The 17,294-nt window shown below is 37.0% G+C and overlaps 3 protein-coding genes across 8 annotated transcripts; 2 read left to right on the forward strand and 1 right to left on the reverse strand.

Moving 5' to 3' along the window:
• Positions 1 to 3,883: 3,883 nt before the first annotated feature.
• On the reverse strand, positions 3,884 to 5,737 carry LOC112756879 (uncharacterized). Its single transcript, XM_025805491.1, has 6 exons — positions 5,637 to 5,737; positions 5,327 to 5,531; positions 4,726 to 5,227; positions 4,619 to 4,632; positions 4,389 to 4,531; positions 3,884 to 4,259 (listed from the first exon to the last, which is right to left on the reverse strand). The coding sequence occupies exons 1-6, from the start codon at positions 5,735 to 5,737 to the stop codon at positions 3,884 to 3,886; spliced, it is 1,341 nt and encodes a 446-aa protein (XP_025661276.1).
• A 2,315-nt stretch (positions 5,738 to 8,052) lies between these two features.
• On the forward strand, positions 8,053 to 13,203 carry LOC112758562 (two-component response regulator-like APRR9). 6 transcript variants are annotated; one of them, XM_072220067.1, is made up of 9 exons: positions 8,053 to 8,620; positions 8,768 to 9,025; positions 9,746 to 9,907; positions 9,996 to 10,126; positions 10,259 to 10,408; positions 10,727 to 10,835; positions 10,922 to 11,327; positions 11,791 to 12,569; positions 12,756 to 13,203. In XM_072220067.1, exons 2-9 carry the CDS (start codon positions 8,848 to 8,850, stop codon positions 12,797 to 12,799), a joined length of 1,959 nt encoding a protein of 652 aa, XP_072076168.1. In that variant the 5' UTR covers positions 8,053 to 8,620; positions 8,768 to 8,847; the 3' UTR covers positions 12,800 to 13,203. The 6 variants fall into 6 exon arrangements, with proteins under 6 accessions (XP_072076168.1, XP_025663052.1, XP_025663051.1 ...); XM_025807267.3 differs by having other exon boundaries at positions 8,058 to 8,620; positions 10,727 to 10,838; XM_025807266.3 differs by having other exon boundaries at positions 8,104 to 8,620; positions 10,727 to 10,838; positions 11,791 to 12,587.
• Positions 13,204 to 14,371: 1,168 nt separating this feature from the next.
• LOC112758563 (NDR1/HIN1-like protein 12) lies at positions 14,372 to 15,298 on the forward strand. The gene has a single exon (XM_025807268.3). The coding sequence runs from the start codon at positions 14,372 to 14,374 to the stop codon at positions 15,125 to 15,127; it is 756 nt and encodes a 251-aa protein (XP_025663053.1). The 3' UTR covers positions 15,128 to 15,298.
• Positions 15,299 to 17,294: the final 1,996 nt, after the last annotated feature.

Genomic DNA, 17,294 nt, shown 5'->3' on the forward strand with positions numbered 1-17,294 from the left:
GCCATCCCGATGATGTAAGTTTGTTAATTAATTTATTTTTTAATTTTTTAAAAAATATAAATAATATTATTAGAAACTTAATTATAGGTATTATTGTTAGTAGCTCAAGTTAAGAACATATTAGTGATATTATTATTATTATTATTATTATTATTATTATTTGAGAGTTATAATAATTGTTGCTGCTGTTACTAGCTCAACGTTCCTATGAAAATGTTATTACTATTATTATTACGATGATTAATTAATTTTATTGTTATTATTAATTTAGAATTATAATTATTGTTGTTAATTTAGTTATATTATAATTATTCTTGTTAGGTCAATTTGAAAAACATATCTCAGTGATAACATTATTATTATTATTATTATTATTATTATTATTATTATTATTATTATTACCGTCATTGACCCTAAATTTAAACTACTAACAACCTATAATTAAACCCTAAATTTAAACTACTAACAACCTATAATTAAATTTTTAATAATAATAATAATAATAATAATAATAATAATAATAATAATAATAATAATATATTATTATTATTATTATTATTATTATTATTATTATTATTAGTAATTTAGAATTATAGTTATTATTAGTATTAAAAATTTAATCATAGGTTGTTAGTAGTTTAAATTTAGGGTCAGTGACGGTGATATTATTATTATTATTATTATTATTATTATTAATTTAATCATAGGTTGTTAGTGGTTTAAATTTAGGGCCAATAACGGTGATATTATTATTATTATTATTATTATTATTATTATTATTATTATTATTATTAGTAGTAGTAGTAGTAGTAGTTTAAAATATAATAATGTAATGTGTTTGCTTTTTGATAGTAATTATTTGTTTACCGCTATGTTTTTAATTGAGTTAAGTATGTTGTTGTATTTAGTAGTAATGATTTGTTGATAATATTGGTTGTTCTAGTTTTTTTTTATTATAATTTATGTTTTTGTAGAGTTTACGGATGTTAACGTGTGATCATCCTATCCCTCCGGATCGGTACGATGATATGGTGGAGGAGCATTTACGTTTTATTGGTTTTTATCATGCATCTCAAATTTAGTTCAGTGTCAAAAAGCACTTGTAAATGCTTTAGTCGAACGGTGGCATCCAGATACACATACCTTTCACCTTCCGATTGGTGAATGTGCTATGACACTTGAAGATGTGGCTATGATTCTTGGTCTTCTGACGGACGGTCTTCCAGTAACAGGGATGACTATCAGCAGTGTTGAAGCTTTAGATGCGGAGTGTTTGCACCAATTTGGGGCTGCACCGAGAAGGTCAGAATGTAGAGGAAGCGGTATAAAGCTAACGTGGCTCCGGGATCTAAAAGAACGGTTACAGTTGACTGACAAAGAAAATAAACAGAGGTACGTGAAGTGCCACATTATGCTATTGCTCGATACGATATTGTTGGGAGACAAGTCGGGGTCATCTGTGCACTAAAAATTTCTGCCTTTACTTCGTGACTTTGGCAGTATCGCACAGTTCAGTTGGGGATAGGCTTGCCTCGCACATCTATACAGGGCGTTATGCAGGGCATCTCGTTTTGACTATAAGAAGATCGACAGTTCGCTAACACTACTTCTCGTTTGGGCTTGGATTCGGTTGCCATTTCTAGCGCCGGTTCCTAGGGAACCTCGTAGTTTTCTGCTTGCAAACAGGTAACTAAATCTTACATTTACTCCGTATCTTCATATTTATAATCCAATCCTGTTAATTAATTAAGCGATATTAGGTGGCGTAACTGGGAGTGTGGCGACCGACGCTTTAGGTATATAAAACTTGCTCACTTTAGGAAGGCCAGGTATATTTTCATTAAAGAATTATTCGGTTTGGGGTTGCAGTGTTATTGTTATTCCGATTGTAATACACAATTTAGTTTATTTTTCACAGTTTGTGTGGGTTGCTTATGTTGTGGATCGAGTGGATCCGGACATAATTTCTGCAGACATCTACATGCACTCAGTTGTGTGGAGTGCTACGGTTCTGTTGGTATCTTTTGAATGCATTGAGTGGCATGCAACCGATCGGTGTAAGCGACAGTTTGGTTTTGTGCAGGGAGTTCCTCATCAAGAACGAAGTCTAGACAAGGCACACGGAGAAGTCCTGACTGGCCCTAAGAATCTTAACTAGGCCACAGCCACGAGTCATTCATTTTGGGTGATGCAGTGGACAAAAAGGTATAATCACGTTCCGACTGAGGTTGATGGTCCACAGCATCCGTTAGATATTTACATGCACTGGTACCGAACAAAATATGGCAACCATTTGAACTTGTCCGATCTTGTGGTTCAAGAGAATGACGAGGATGACCAGGGTATGGATGATGTGGATCAAGAGAATGAAGAGGTTGAGGAGCAGGAGCCAAACTCACCGCCACCTCCACCTCCGCCTCTACCTCCACAGGAACAACCTCAGTAGTCTAGCCAATATGTGCCACAGACACAATTTACCCTGTCAAACCCAATGCATCAGCAGTATTGGACTGTGCCACAGTTTGACTCAGGAGACGGTGGTTCTTTTAGCCAGTTGCTTGGGTTCATGGTTGCAGATGCAGGCCAATCACAATATGATCAGCAGCCTGATATCATAGCTACAGATGCAGGGCAGTCACATTATGGCCATTAGGCTGACTTCATGCCGGGTAGGTATTCATTGGATGCAAGGATTGGTTACCGCACTTCGTCATGTGCTTCTGGAGGGTTGGTATCTGGTGACTTTAGTAGGAGTGACGGTGGTCGAGGGGTTCTGAATAGTCAAAATCCTAATCGTGTTTCCATGACTCTGATTGAAGAAAATACCAACACACTTGAGAAAGAGACTGATGAGTATCTGGTTGATGAACCAGATGACGAGGACGATGATGATGAGGAAGATGAGGAAATGGACGAGGACCTCGAATCCCGTAATGATTCACCTGATGATGGTGATGATGCAGGTTCTTTTTTTGCTTTACTAGCCAATCACTTGTTTATAATATGTTCATATGTAATATCAAGGATTGAGTGGATTATATTATAGGACTTGTTTGGTCAATTGATTATACTATGTTCATATGTGGTATCTATTTTTAGTTGATTATATTATAGGACTTGTTTGGTCAATTGATTATAATATGTTCATATGTGGTCTCTATGTTTAGTTGATTATATTATAGGACTTGTTAGGTCAATGGATTATAACATGTTTGTGTTTGATGTTAATATAATCATGTTAAGATGGTCTGTCTAATTATGTTGGTTCTAGGTGAGGGACGCACTCTAGATGACACAGGAAAAGGGTACAATCTCAGGGTTGATCTGCCTCGTCGTAGTGCTAATCGATTCACTCCGTCCGTGTTCAAAAAGGCCGCGAAGAAATGCAAGAGTTTCGTGAAAGATGTAAAGTGGGCAATGAGAAAATAGATGTTGTGTACTTTATATTTCATTTCACTTTTCTATGTATGAATTAACTTAATTATATATCAAGTACGATTTATGTAGTGCTCACATTAGACTGAGATATAGCAGCAAATTACTATTTTTGCGAGAACCGTTTTTTGCTGGTACAGTTTTTACAGCACAACCAACCGACCAGATGATCGGTCTCTGGTTAAACCGATTGAACTGACCGGTCCGGTTCGGTTTTCATAACAATGCTAAACTCACATTTGCCATTGAATAGATTGATACATAAATCTAAATTCACATTTCAAACAACATAATATATAATTCTAAATACACGCATATCTTAGAGTAGATTCATATAAGATATAAGGTTTCAAATATCCTAATATATATAGTTCTACTGAGCATTATCCCCGCCACTTGCACCAACTGACTGACGACATCTACTACAATTGTGTCCCTCGGCCCCACATTACCTACATCGCCTTGGACGACGCAGCATTCGCGTGTCCATCTCGTTCAAGAAGCGCATCATCCTGGGGCGACCTTTCGTTACGCGCTGGAGGTACGGATTCGGTACGAATCGCGGCCCGTTGTATGCAGGCCACGTAGTTGGGTTCCCCAGTGGCCTAAACCTAGCTCGGTAAACCCGTCGAACTTGGTCCATCTTATACACATCATGAACGTACACTTGCCAATCCAATCTTTGATTTGCACAATATGCAAACACATGCCGACACGGAATCCGGTTCACCTGGAACTCACCACAGTCACATCGGTGCCGACGAAGGTCAACGGCATACTCCAACCCACTTGGCATCTCACGCACTTCAAAGACCTCATTCTGCCTGTCGAAGCAATTAACCTAGATGTTCCCTGATGCAAGTTGGTTTGCATGCAATTTTGAGGTCACAAGTTCAGAAAAAATATGACCAGCACTAATCCGAGCCTCCGCCTCAGATCTTTTTCTAGTGAACAACTCATTAAGCCTGTAGAATGTTGCTTTGACAAGTGCAGTGATGGGGAGATTGCGTGCACCCTTCAAGACTGAGTTGATGCATTCTACTAAATTCGTCGTCATGTGACCCCATCGGTAGCCACCATCAAATGCTAATGCATACTGTTCCCGGGGGATTCGATTTAACCAGTTAGTGTAAGTCTCACCCCGTTCTCATAACCGCTGATAATGCACTTCGTACTCGCGCACCGTCCTCGAATACCCTGCATAATGGCGACCAATAAAAAATAAATGGGTTACGAAACACTTATTGAAGGTATCCCTTTTGATAACAAACTTTGAAATACACAATTTACCTATATTAATGACAAGTTTTTGTAGGTACGGTGCTTTGAATTTTCTCAGTAAATTTGACTCTATATGCCTGATGCAAAACATGTGGAAAGCTCGAGGAGGTGACCATGCTCCGTTACTGCGAACCACAGCTGCATTGATGGATTCGTGTCGGTCGGATATCAGCCCTACACCATCCCGAGTCACAACATGTTGTCGCATGTTACTAAGGAAAAAGTGCCACGCATCAGAAGTCTCTCCCTCCACAATAGCAAATGAAATTGGGACGATATTGTTGTTACCATCCTGTGACACTGCCACTAACAAACAACCCTTATACTTTCCGTACAAGTGAGTCCCATCCACCTGGACAACTGGCTTACAATGTCTAAATGCTCTAATGCAGGGGTAATAACTCCAAAAGACTCGATGCAACACCCGGATATCATTTACCAAGGCATCGCCTTGGTATGCAGGCATAGTCTCAAAATGGACGATAACTGATGGCTCCTTATGACACATGGCCTTAAACCAAATCGGCAAAGCTTCGTAAGATGCTTCCTAACCTCCAAATATTTTTTCTACTGACTTTTGCTTAGCCAACCATGCTTTCCGATAACTGACAGTGTAATTGAACTTCGATTGCACTTCTGCAATAACTGATTTTACCTTTAAGGAGGGGTCAGCCTCAACCAACGGCTTTATTGCTTCTGCAATTGTGTTAGAATCCAGCTTCAAATGATCCTGAGAAATGGTGGCTTTGGTACAAGTGTGACTACCATTATACCTCCTAATAATCCAATAGTACTTTCTGCTGATCATGCTAACCCTGATAAGCCAATCACACCCATCCCCTTACTGTGTACACTTGGCATAAAAGGTCATCGGCTCTGACTCATACACCCGATAGTTTACACTTCTCCAGATGGCATACTCTTTCATCGCCCTAATAACAGCTTCCCTTGAACTGAATTCTATCCCCACAGCAAATTCACCATCTGCAACAAGAGGGACTTCTGCCATGACGGCAGCCATACGAAAATTTAATAACCGAAATTAAAGGTAAGTCAAACACTCAATACATTTATGGTCATATTATTAAACTCTACATCAGGTTATTATCTCAATCTTAACAAAATAATAAATAAAATACATAAATACATAAATAAATATTGTTTAACAAATAGTAAATAATATTTAACTACATCAATGACTAACCAAAAATTTTTATTGCCCTACATTTAACTACATAAACACCTGCACAAGTGCTAATTGAATATATTCTCACATGTCACTTAACTATTTGCTCCATTAATAACTAACATACAATATTATTATTCTACACTTAACTTATTCAACACATAAACAAATGCTAATTAAATATACTTTCACATGTCACTTAACTATTTGCTCTATCACTGAATATAATTTATTACGGAATTCTAATTCGTCTTATAATAATAGGCAATTACGTACCGGCGCTCATGTAATCTGAAAATTCCGGAGCATGCATGGCTTCCAAATCCAACACTCGCATGAAAGATGGCTCCTCGAACAGCACTTCATTTGCTAGTGCATTTGCCACGTCTGTCACATTTGGAGCCGTGGTGCCATCACCTTGATCTTCATCTCCATTTGGATCCACAGCTTCATAATTGCTTTCGAACTCTTCCTCACTGTCACTATTGTAATCTTCTCGTATAATATTTCAGTCAGCCTCAGATTGTTCGAATTCAATGTACAGCTCGATGAACGACATCTGGCCACGACTTTCAATATACATTGAAAACATCTCTTGCATACTCGCTTCATCGGTTATATATTTGGTTTGAAATTGAACGAATCCACCAAATACTGTGATGGGATATCTGTATAAAATACATGATATATTCCTTGACATCGCAGAATCTATCTTCTCATATATGACACCTTTCAGCTCTTCAAATGAGATTGTGAAGGGAATAACAACATCTAATGGATTTTCACAAATAAATTTTACTCCTTCAAATATTTCTAACAAAATCTGACTAAAATAATATACTCTTAAAAGAACTCTATCATTCATTTTCCTCAACAACCTAAACAAAAACAGAACCCTCACAATCAATTTTTTTTAACCTCATAAGAAAGAAAAAGAACCAGAAGAAGTATAAAAACACAGAAGAACACACGGTGTGGGGAAGAAGACGCTCTCTGCCTTATCTATGAGTTACACATTTTTATATACATATAACCCCACAGATCGGACCCTACGAGTTGTTCAAATTCGTTCAAAAAATTCTTATAATAATCAAATCGGACCCTACGATTTGATTTTCCTATTTATTAAAAAAAAAAACAAAACGGACGGTTCGAATTGCACCATCTAAAATTCAAATTTTCCCTTCTAAAAAATCGGACCGTCCGATTTGCACCATATATTTTATTCATAGCAATTCGTATGGTCCGAATTGCTCCTGTCTAATGTCACATAAAGCTGCCCCACATTATGGTGAAGCACACCATACCCCATAATAGATGACTACACACTCATATTTTCCATTACCATAAAAATCAGCCTTTTAAAAATGTGAAAATTTTCTGAAAAGAAAAAGTGATATATAAAATAACATTGATTGATAGAACCGTCATTAAAGCAACTGAGATTGTTCATTACAATCACCTTGAGAACACTACTTAATTTAGGCATTAGAGTATTTTCGCATATTGCCCTTTTAGCCTAATATCAACGTTGCTCAAATAATCAAATTAAAATCTTTGAATTTATCAGCTCGTAACCTCTGCAAAAAGATACGAACAATAGTCATTAAGTTAATATATGTACGACTAAAAAATATAAGGATGTTTTTAATATCCAAACTGTTTTTTACCTAACAATTTGTCTGGTTCATAAACCTTAACGGGACCACTTCAATTGTTCAAAAGTATAAGTGGAGTCAATTTCAACAGAAATAGATGATCGGTGTTACCGATGTCGTACAATTTAAACTTGTAGTGGAGCAACGAAAATAGAAAACGTGAGAAAGAAAAACGAGTGGTGGAAAGGAAATCGAAAGCGAAAGAAAAATAAATATTGATAATCAATAAAATGAACAGGATGCACACTGCACCGGGGCTGCTGGCTAGTGGCTGCTGAGAACGAGACAGTAATTCGGAAGAACCACACAACTTTCTGGAAGGTTCCATTCGGCGTCCCACGTGTCTGAGTCCCTACCACATGATTTCTCACAATCCAAAAGAAAGTGTGGTGGCACGGCGCTTACGTGGCATTCTTACCCCAAAAATATCTCTCTTCACCTAGCACCGAAATTACTTTATTATATCCTCACATTATTGTATTCTTCTGGTTCGTATGGTCTAAAAAATTGAAGTGTAGGTATTGATAAACAAACCTATGACATATGTTTATTATAACGAATGAAAAGATAAAATAAAATAAAATAATGAATGGAGCATATTGGAAGCTTGGTAAATTGGGAAGAATAAAATAGTGCGGGAAAAGAAGAGAAGGTGGGAGAGAGTGACACGTGCGGAGAGGGTGGAGCCCATGGATGTGAATGAAAAAATCAGGAAGGAATGGTGGAGAAGAAGGCACGTCAGCGGACAGCCCCCAATGGCGGCCCACGTTTTGATTCAACAAGAACAAAGCGGGTGGATGGATGGAGTGACTCACAAGTAAGAAAAGAAAAAAGGAAAGATATTTGTTGTGATTTTCGCGGTGCTAAACCAACGCTGTGGTGTCTCGTCCACTCTAACTGTGTTGTGTTGAACTCTCTCTCTCTCTCTCTCTCTCTCTCTCGTTTTGCCTCCACTCGATTTGGCGGACTTTTCAGATATTTTCACGTCTCTTGCTCTACAGCTACACAAACTCCTCAACACTTGAGAAAATTAAAGCCTCTAAATTAATTTAAGGATGAGGTTCATTTTCCTTTCATCCTCCTCCTTCGTCTTCTTCAGCTGCTCCTGCTTCTTTTACTTTCTGCTTTTGTCTCTGTCTTTGTCTTTTAGGGTTTTTCTGTTTGATGCGGATTTTGTTTCTTTGGTCTCTGAATTTGACCATGGCAGCACGCTGTTTGAGAATGGATGAATGACGTGTCACTGGCGTTGAGTGCTGACAAGGGAAGTTGAATTTGAAGCTGATTCAGATGCAAATGCAGGAGGAGCAGATCAAGAAGCTGAAGGACGAGAATGCGCCACCGGGGGACGTGGTGGTTAGGTGGGAGAGGTTTCTCCCTCGGATGGCGCTCAGAGTGTTGCTTGTTGAAGCCGATGATTCTACTCGCCAGATCATATCCGCCCTTCTCCGAAAATGCAGTTACAAAGGTACTTCTTCTTCCTACTTAAATCCTGTTCTAAATTACTCCATCCTTTTACCTGTATTTATTTATTATGATCATAATTTGACTCCCTAAACTATTAAAGGAGATATTTAAGGATCTGAGATGGTATCAACTTCAACTTCATTTTCAGCACTCTTGTATGCTCCAAGAAAAATTATACTCAAACTAATAGAAATAAAAAGAGGAAAAGTAAAATTAAGCACAGAAGGCTTTGAATCATGCATCCCTAACACGATCAAGTCAATTCTAGAGTCAGGAATAAAGACAATTCTTTCATTAGTGAGGGAACGAATCAGTGCTGTGGGTCAATTCATCTATGGATCCACCGATCCACTGTCTTCCTTAGCTTTATGGTTACACTTGCATCTTTTAATCTGATTATTCGGTTCCCATATATCCATAGCTTGTTGGCTGAGGGATGGATTGGTTTATCTTGTTATGAGGAAATCAATTTCTAAAATGCTCAATGGATCGAGCGTCTGGCTTTAAAAGCTTTATCTGAGTGCTACATAAACTAATCAAAACTCAATGTGTTGATAAACATAATTCTTACAAACTTCAATCATACAGAGAGTAGTTTCATGTTGTATTCTAAATTTGTAGGCACCAGTAATGCTATATCCTTCAAGCTTCAGCGTTGAAGTTGTATGTTTTCCTTTAAGTATAACACACAGGATCTTCTAATTTTAGTTTTCACATACAGTTGCTGCAGTTCCTGATGGCCTAAAGGCATGGGAGACATTGAAGAGCAAAGCACCTGAGATTGATCTTATATTAACAGAAGTGGAGTTGCCGTCAATATCTGGATTTTCACTTCTCACGTTGATAATGGAGCATGACATCTGCAAAACCATTCCTGTCATAAGTATGTTGTCGTCATACGTTACTAAATCTTGTTTAATTCAACTGGATAGTGATCTCAGGTGTATTTTCTATTTCTCATTGTTTTGCAGTGATGTCTACTAATGATTCAATTAGCATGGTATTCAAATGCATGCTGAAAGGTGCGGCTGATTTTCTTATAAAACCCATTCGAAGGAATGAGCTACGGAACTTATGGCAGCACGTATGGAGAAGGCATGCTGTATGTTAAATTCTTCGATATTCTTCTAGCAACATTTTGTGCATATCTTATCTTTTATTGGGGGCTTAGTAAATCGACTTTTATTTGCTTAATTTTTTCCCTCTAATTTCAATCATTAATTTATTTATTCAGATTAGCCGGTCCCATCAGAGTTTAACATTGCCGCAGAATAAATTTGAAGTTGCTGCAGAAAACAATGCTACGAGCAATAATTCTAGTGGTTCTGTGGCTTCCCCACAGAAAAATAAAGAGTACAGTGGTGAGAAAGCAAGTGATGCTCAAGTAAGTGTTCCCTTATCCCCCTATAGTTTTCAATGTGTTAGGAAACTGTGAAACCACCCCCCTTTTCCCCTTGTCCCTCCTTTTTTTTTTTATATTTTAAATGGGATAAAACTGCTTTTGACTCTTAACCATGCTAATTATATACCTGAAGTTCTATTAGACTTGTGCAATGCATATATGAAGCTATCACAGCTCAATGAAATTTCCCTTCTAGAGTAGGCTGGCTTCATGAAATTGCATGTACTGTCAAGTTTTGTGCAGAGCACTTGTGCTTCACCGTTATTGGAAGCTGAGAATGCATCTATGAAAAATATGCAGGTTACGTCCCCGTTGAAAAGTTCCTCGAAGTTGATTGATATTGACACAGTGAAGCATGAAGAGGCTACCAAATTTGAAAGGGAATCAGCTACGCACTATAGTGAATCCGGTGGTTTGTAATTTTCTTGTATTGTCCACTTTTGTTCAAATTTTTGCCCTCATTTTCTGATATTTTATAGTTCATATTTATTGCAGAGAAATCAAATATGTTTGTATCCGATGCTACAAGGTGCTACAAAACTCTTAATGCGACAGGTGTAAGGCTAGATCAAGGCTTTGATTGTGATGAAACAGAAAATGAAGATGAAGTTTTAAGAACAGAATTAAGCAAAGCCCATCCTCATATTAATACCGAGATCAACAAATGCAATGATACACTGGTAGAACCTTCTACAGGGGCAATTGACTTGATTGCTACATTTGAGAATTCTCCAAAGAGCACGGGTGAAATTTGTAGTTTCAATGCTGACAACGCATTCAAGTCAGTTTTTGATACACAATTGGGACTTTCTTTAAGAAGAGATTCTCCTAGTAGCTCATGTAAGCCTGCACTGGAAGAAAGGAAAATATTGAACCATTCAACTGCATCGGCCTTTTCTTGGTGAGTATGTTATTTGCCTGTGATTTTGAGTACGTGACTGAAATCAAATAACTAAGAGAGACTTAATAATTCTTCTTTTTTATTTATGTATTGGGTGCTAGCAAAGAAACAAATTTTATTAAGAAAAGAAAAATGAAGTTTATATGGTGGATAGGACAAACATCTTTGAGAGCATGGATTTATAGTCGAAGCTCACAAATGATGGTAATTTTTGCCATGCTTTAGAGAGATAGTAGTAATAGGGGTGTGCTTTATCCTCAGCAACTTGAAGAATTGTTTGAATTAACTAAATTTGAATGCCTTGATTTATTATTTGCAAACTGTACATGATTGAATTTTTGTAACCCAAAATATAGTATTCCCTTAGATTCCGGAGCATGTGTCCCATTCATCTGTTGGAACAAAATAGTAAAGTACATTATAGAATTTCTAATAAAATGTGTGATACAATACCCATGTGCAGGTATAGCAGCAGTAAGTTGTTGCAGCCCCTTTTCCCATCTCAATCAATTACTTCTGCTAAACTATCAAGTGTCAGTTGTAATTCTCATGAATCCCATAAGTCATCTGAAAATACACATACTCATCATCAGCACGGTGATAAAATTCAAGATAAACAGAACATGACCACTTTGGTCACTCAGACTGGCCAAATTGAACCAAAATCACCAAACAATGAACTTGGATTCTCTTGTGCTACTGGTGTTTCTTCTGATCATAACTCTATGAGGCATGCCAATGCTTTCCCTCGTATGCCCTGTGCACAATCAGCTGTGCATCCCATATGGACTCCGAAACCAGTGTCCAAGAAAGAAAATTCTCCATTTCCCACTAGTGCTGCTTCTCATTCCAACCCTGAAACTGACAATTCAGAATGTCATCAATGCTCGGATGATGCCACCTACACTTCTGATCAAAATGGAAATGATCAAAGCAAGTTGGATTGTGTTAGGCATGACTCTGTTGCTGCTGGTGGTCAGAGTGCAAGTACTAGTTTTTACCTTGAAAATCATAATAGCAGCGGTGCATATGGAAGCATAGGCAGCGGAAGTGATGCAAATGCTACTTCAGCTGTTGTAACTAAGAACAACCCTGAAAGTTTTGCTGATAGTAGTCAACATAGTCATGATGGATTCAGAGGGACAGATTCTCATCGGAGCAGCCAAAGAGAAGCAGCTCTAACAAAGTTTCGGCTGAAGAGGAAGGAGAGATGCTACGAGAAGAAGGTACTGCAACCATGCTGTGAGTGCAGTTGTAGCCGTATGTTCTTGAGATCACCATACATTAGCATTTCAAACTGACGTTATTTTATCATTGATGCAATCAATTGTTTGAGCTAGTTTTGAACTTCCAATTGAATGTTTTTCACTTTTCACTAAATGCCATAGATGCAAACTTTTCTGATGCTTATTGCTCATTTTTGTGTAGGTTCGATATCAGAGCCGGAAAAGACTGGCAGAGCAGCGCCCTAGGGTGAAAGGGCAGTTCGTTCGCCAGGTGCAAAATGATCATCCAGTAGCAGGTGTAGGTGGCTCCTGAAATTTGTTCGTTTTAAAGTTACCTTCATTATTGACTTCAAATACTGATTTGCCTCAAGAAGGGTTAACTGTAGGTTGATAAAGTTCGTGTCTTGTGTATCCTGTTTGATATTAGCATTCTTAGTGGTTTCTTCTTGCTTGTTACATTGACTTCCTATTAGATATTTAGGATTGTAATTATTTAGTGGTATTGATCTAAAGTTTTGGTTTGGTTATTGTTGGATGAAGAATTAGGCTGTAGTTGTATAGGTAGTATGCTTCTGTATGAATAGGTTGAAACCTTATGCCTCGGCAAGCGTTCAGTCGTATAATGGTATAATCATATCTTTTCAAACTCATTTCTCTTATTTTTCCCATCAAATTTAACGTAAATATTTTGATTGCTGGAGATACATTAGCATTCATCACATGCAGCAGTAAGAAGTTTGGGCGTATTGAAGAGTTGGATGAGTTTTGTTTAGCAATAATATTACTGACGTGTAGAAATTGTATGCGATATATGGTTACCACCTGTGGGATGCAGAGCATGTTAGGGAGCTGTTGGATCTGACGACGCATGCCAAACGGAAACGGGTGTATCATTGAAGTGAAAACACATAAGCACTTGAAACTGTTCATTTTTCCAAACGTCGAAGCTTATCCCCTTGTCGGTGAAAGGGCCTAAAAACAGCCACATCGCCTTCTTTGGCTCTTTTTTCCATCCCAGCTCGTCCACTTCCGCTTTTGTTTCTTTTTTAATAATACAAATAGTACACGTCTACCTATTTGCTTCATATCTTATCTTATGGTTCTTAAATGGAGAGAAAAAAAATAGTAATTCTTGATGTTTATAAACACAATAAAAATGGACGTACTTAAGCAGACGGTGACCTGGTCTTTTAATTTTCAGCTGTGGGCCTTGACTAAGGAGCATAAAATAAAGGAGTCAAAAGTCAGTTGTGAAAGTAAAAAAAAAAAGCCAGTTGTGACACTACTTAGTACTTACAACTCAAGTGAAGAAATTAAAAATTTAAAATAATGACTACAAATACATTTAGTACGTATTGGTTTCTACATTTTTCTGAATTCATGATAAATTTTCATCCCACGTTAATAATGCTCTACATTTTTGCATTTCACTAGGAGACTAATAAAAGCAAAATAAGAAAAAGAAAATAGAATAAATGAGCGAGGTAAAACGGTAAAACATAGAAAGCAGCAAGACATAAGTCCTAATTCTTTTTCACACGGTCTGAGGTTAAAGGAGTGATCACTGCTGGCTGGAACATTGATCTAAATTAGAAGGATAAACTGGGGTCTAGGGTCATGCACTTTAATTCCAAAGTGATTCAATTCCCATTTCCACCCTCCTTTAGTCCTTTTATAACTTTTTTTGTGGTCCATTAAGTCCTGCTGGAGCCAAAGCTTGACTTTCCTCTCCACACTTCTCTTTCTCGTTGTATGTCTTTGTCAAACTTGGTATTCATTCATTTTTTCTTTAACTAGAGACAGCACGCACTCACTCCCATGGCAGCAGAAGAGTGCCGCCCTCCTCCAACTCGAGCACCAACCCCTCCACCCCCACAGCTACCTCCACAGCCACAGCCACAGCCACCGTACCAACATCACCATCTTCCTCCTCTCAAAGACACCGAACAAGACTACTACACGGACAAACCCCCCATGGGGTCTCCCCACAAGAACGATTCTTCAGCCGCCAAACGCTCTATGTGCGCCTTCCTCACCATCTTCCTCCTCCTTGCTGGCATCACTCTCCTCGTTCTCTGGCTCGTCTACCGTCCCTACAAACCCCGCTTCAAAGTGGTGGGCGCCGCCATCTACTCCCTCAACACAACCACCCCGCCATTCATGTCCACCACCATGCAGTTCACCCTCCTCATTCGGAACCCAAACAGGCGCGTCTCCCTCTACCTGGACAGGTTCTCCGCCTTCGTGTCCTACAGGAACCAGGCCATCACGCAGCAGGTCATGCTGCCCCCCCTCCACCAGGACAAGCACAGCACCGTCTCTGTGGCCCCCGTCATCGGAGGCACCCCGGTTCCCGTCTCTGCGGAGGTTTCCAATGGTCTAATGGTGGACCAGGCATATGGAGTTGTGGGCCTGAGAGTGGTGCTCCTTGGCAGGCTGAGGTGGAAGGCTGGTGCCATTAAGACCGCTCACTACGGCCTCTATGTGAGGTGCGACCTTGTCATGGGTTTGAAGAAAGGCTTTGTTGGTCAGGTTCCTCTTCTTGGTGCTCCACCTTGCCATGTCGATGTCTGAACAACTAGCCGCTATACAATATGCCATGCAATGCCCTCCTCTTTCGACTTTTTTTAACTGTAATAAAGTTAGTTTTATATATGTCTTATTTCTCTTCTTCCTGTTCTTTCAGTTCTTTTGTTATTTCTTTCCCAACCAGAAATTATTATAGAGATAAACAGTTTGTGAGAATTTCTTGGTTACTGTCTTGTGTGCACTTCAAGCTAAGCTAAGGTAAAGTAAGGTCATTTTATGAATTTAGATAAACTAAACCGGAATATATAATTAATGACGAGACTCTGTTTCTTCTTCTTTCTGCTAATCCAAACTCTTTTGGTTCTGTGAATGACGTAGAATTTCGAATGTAATTTAGTAATTTAGTTGTCTGCTTGGACCGTTGTCAGACGAGAATAAAAAATTGCAAGTTTGAACGCATGGCACTTATTGATGCAGCAAATGACTTTATCATTCTCCTCTAAAAGTATAAAGTGCTATGCTTTTGTAAAGCCAAAGGGATTCATGCCTAACAATATATGCCATTTCGGCTCCTATCTTTATATCTTTCAATTGGAAAGATGAACTTTATCTTGTATGGTAAGAAACGGAATAAATGTAGGGTATAAATTTTTCTTCCGGACTTATTTGCATTTGTAGAACTAAGAAAAGAGAAAGGAGTGGGGGGAAATAATTTTAAGAAAAGTATAAGTAACCAACAAAATTTTTGAACAATGTGTAAATAATGTGAATTAATAGGGTTAAAAGGGTAAATTTGATTAGTAGCATTAAATTAGAATGTAGTGTATTTTTATTTAATTGGTAGTTGTTCTTATTCAAAATTTTCATTGTTTCCTTAGCACTCTCCATAATTTTATCTCTTTTGTTAATCGTTTGTCTTAATAAAAATAGTTAGAATTTATTTTATTTAATATTTATTAATTATTTTTATAATTTTTTTTTGTTTTTGATTATTTTTTTGTTATTAAATATTTTTTATAATTTTTGTTATTATAATTGACATTTATGACTCGAGTTTAAATGTTATTTCTGTAATTTGATGTTTGATAACTGGTTAGTGCATAATTTAATTTTACTACTAGTAGTGAATTAGGAAAATGAAAATGGTTAGTAAACAAAAAATTAGTTAAAAATAATTAAAATTTTTATAATATTATTAAAATTAATAAATATAAAATAAAATAAAATTAAAATTGTTTTATTTTTCTAATATTACCGCTATCAAAAAATGTGCTTGATTTTTTAGATGCGGTTGGTCCTAGTTAAGACAAGGGAGTGACAAGTGCTGTCTTGGAAATTGGAATGGGTCCACAAATATATATAGGAGATAATCATATTACGGACAAAGAATAAAATTATTAGAGGCAGAATGATGGGCATCGCATCCATGAAATTCGTCACTATCGGATGTTGATTTTGAATGCGAAGCTTGTGCTCAGGGTATCGGGTTCCTGCATTTGTTATGTTAGTGGAATAACGAAGAAGCTGCCTAATATAATAAGTAAGATTGTAAGAATAAGGTTCGCTTTTGGAAAATTCCAAAAGTTATTTTTTTTTTTTAGTTTTTGACTTATAAAAAGTTATATTAATAGTGTTTGGTATAATTTTTTAGATAAATTTTTAATTTTTTAAAAAATTATTTAAGAGTTTTTGAAGAAATTAAAAAATGTGATTTCTCTTATTTTTAAAAGTTATTTTATTACTTCTATTTAATGCACAACTTTAAAACAAGGACTTTTATAATAACTTTTTAAATACAAAATAACTTATTTAAAAATTATTATAATAAAAGTCTTTATATTTTAAACTCTTTTTTCAAAAGAACTTATTTAAAAAGTTTAACCAAACTAGCCCTAAGTGAGTTAGCTTTTGACAAGTCCTTCAAAACCCTAAAAACCCTAACCATTGGGTAAAGTTAATGGAATCACTTTTGGATGTGAACTACTGTGAATAGGACTTGCAATGAATAGAGTAGGTAGAGTTTGGACTCTATCCTAACTCTACCTGCAGGTTGAGAATCTCTCAATCCTAACTCTACCTACACCCTAAAGTTCTAAACCCTATCCTATTCTATTCTATCCGTAGAAATATCAATTTTTTTTAAAGTAAATATAAAATTCAATCATTTTTAATTTTATACATATTAATAACATAAAAAATAAAAAATTAGTGC

The sequence above is a fragment of the Arachis hypogaea genome, chromosome 16, assembly GCF_003086295.3.
Source record: "Arachis hypogaea cultivar Tifrunner chromosome 16, arahy.Tifrunner.gnm2.J5K5, whole genome shotgun sequence".
Lineage (NCBI taxonomy): Eukaryota > Viridiplantae > Streptophyta > Magnoliopsida > Fabales > Fabaceae > Arachis > Arachis hypogaea.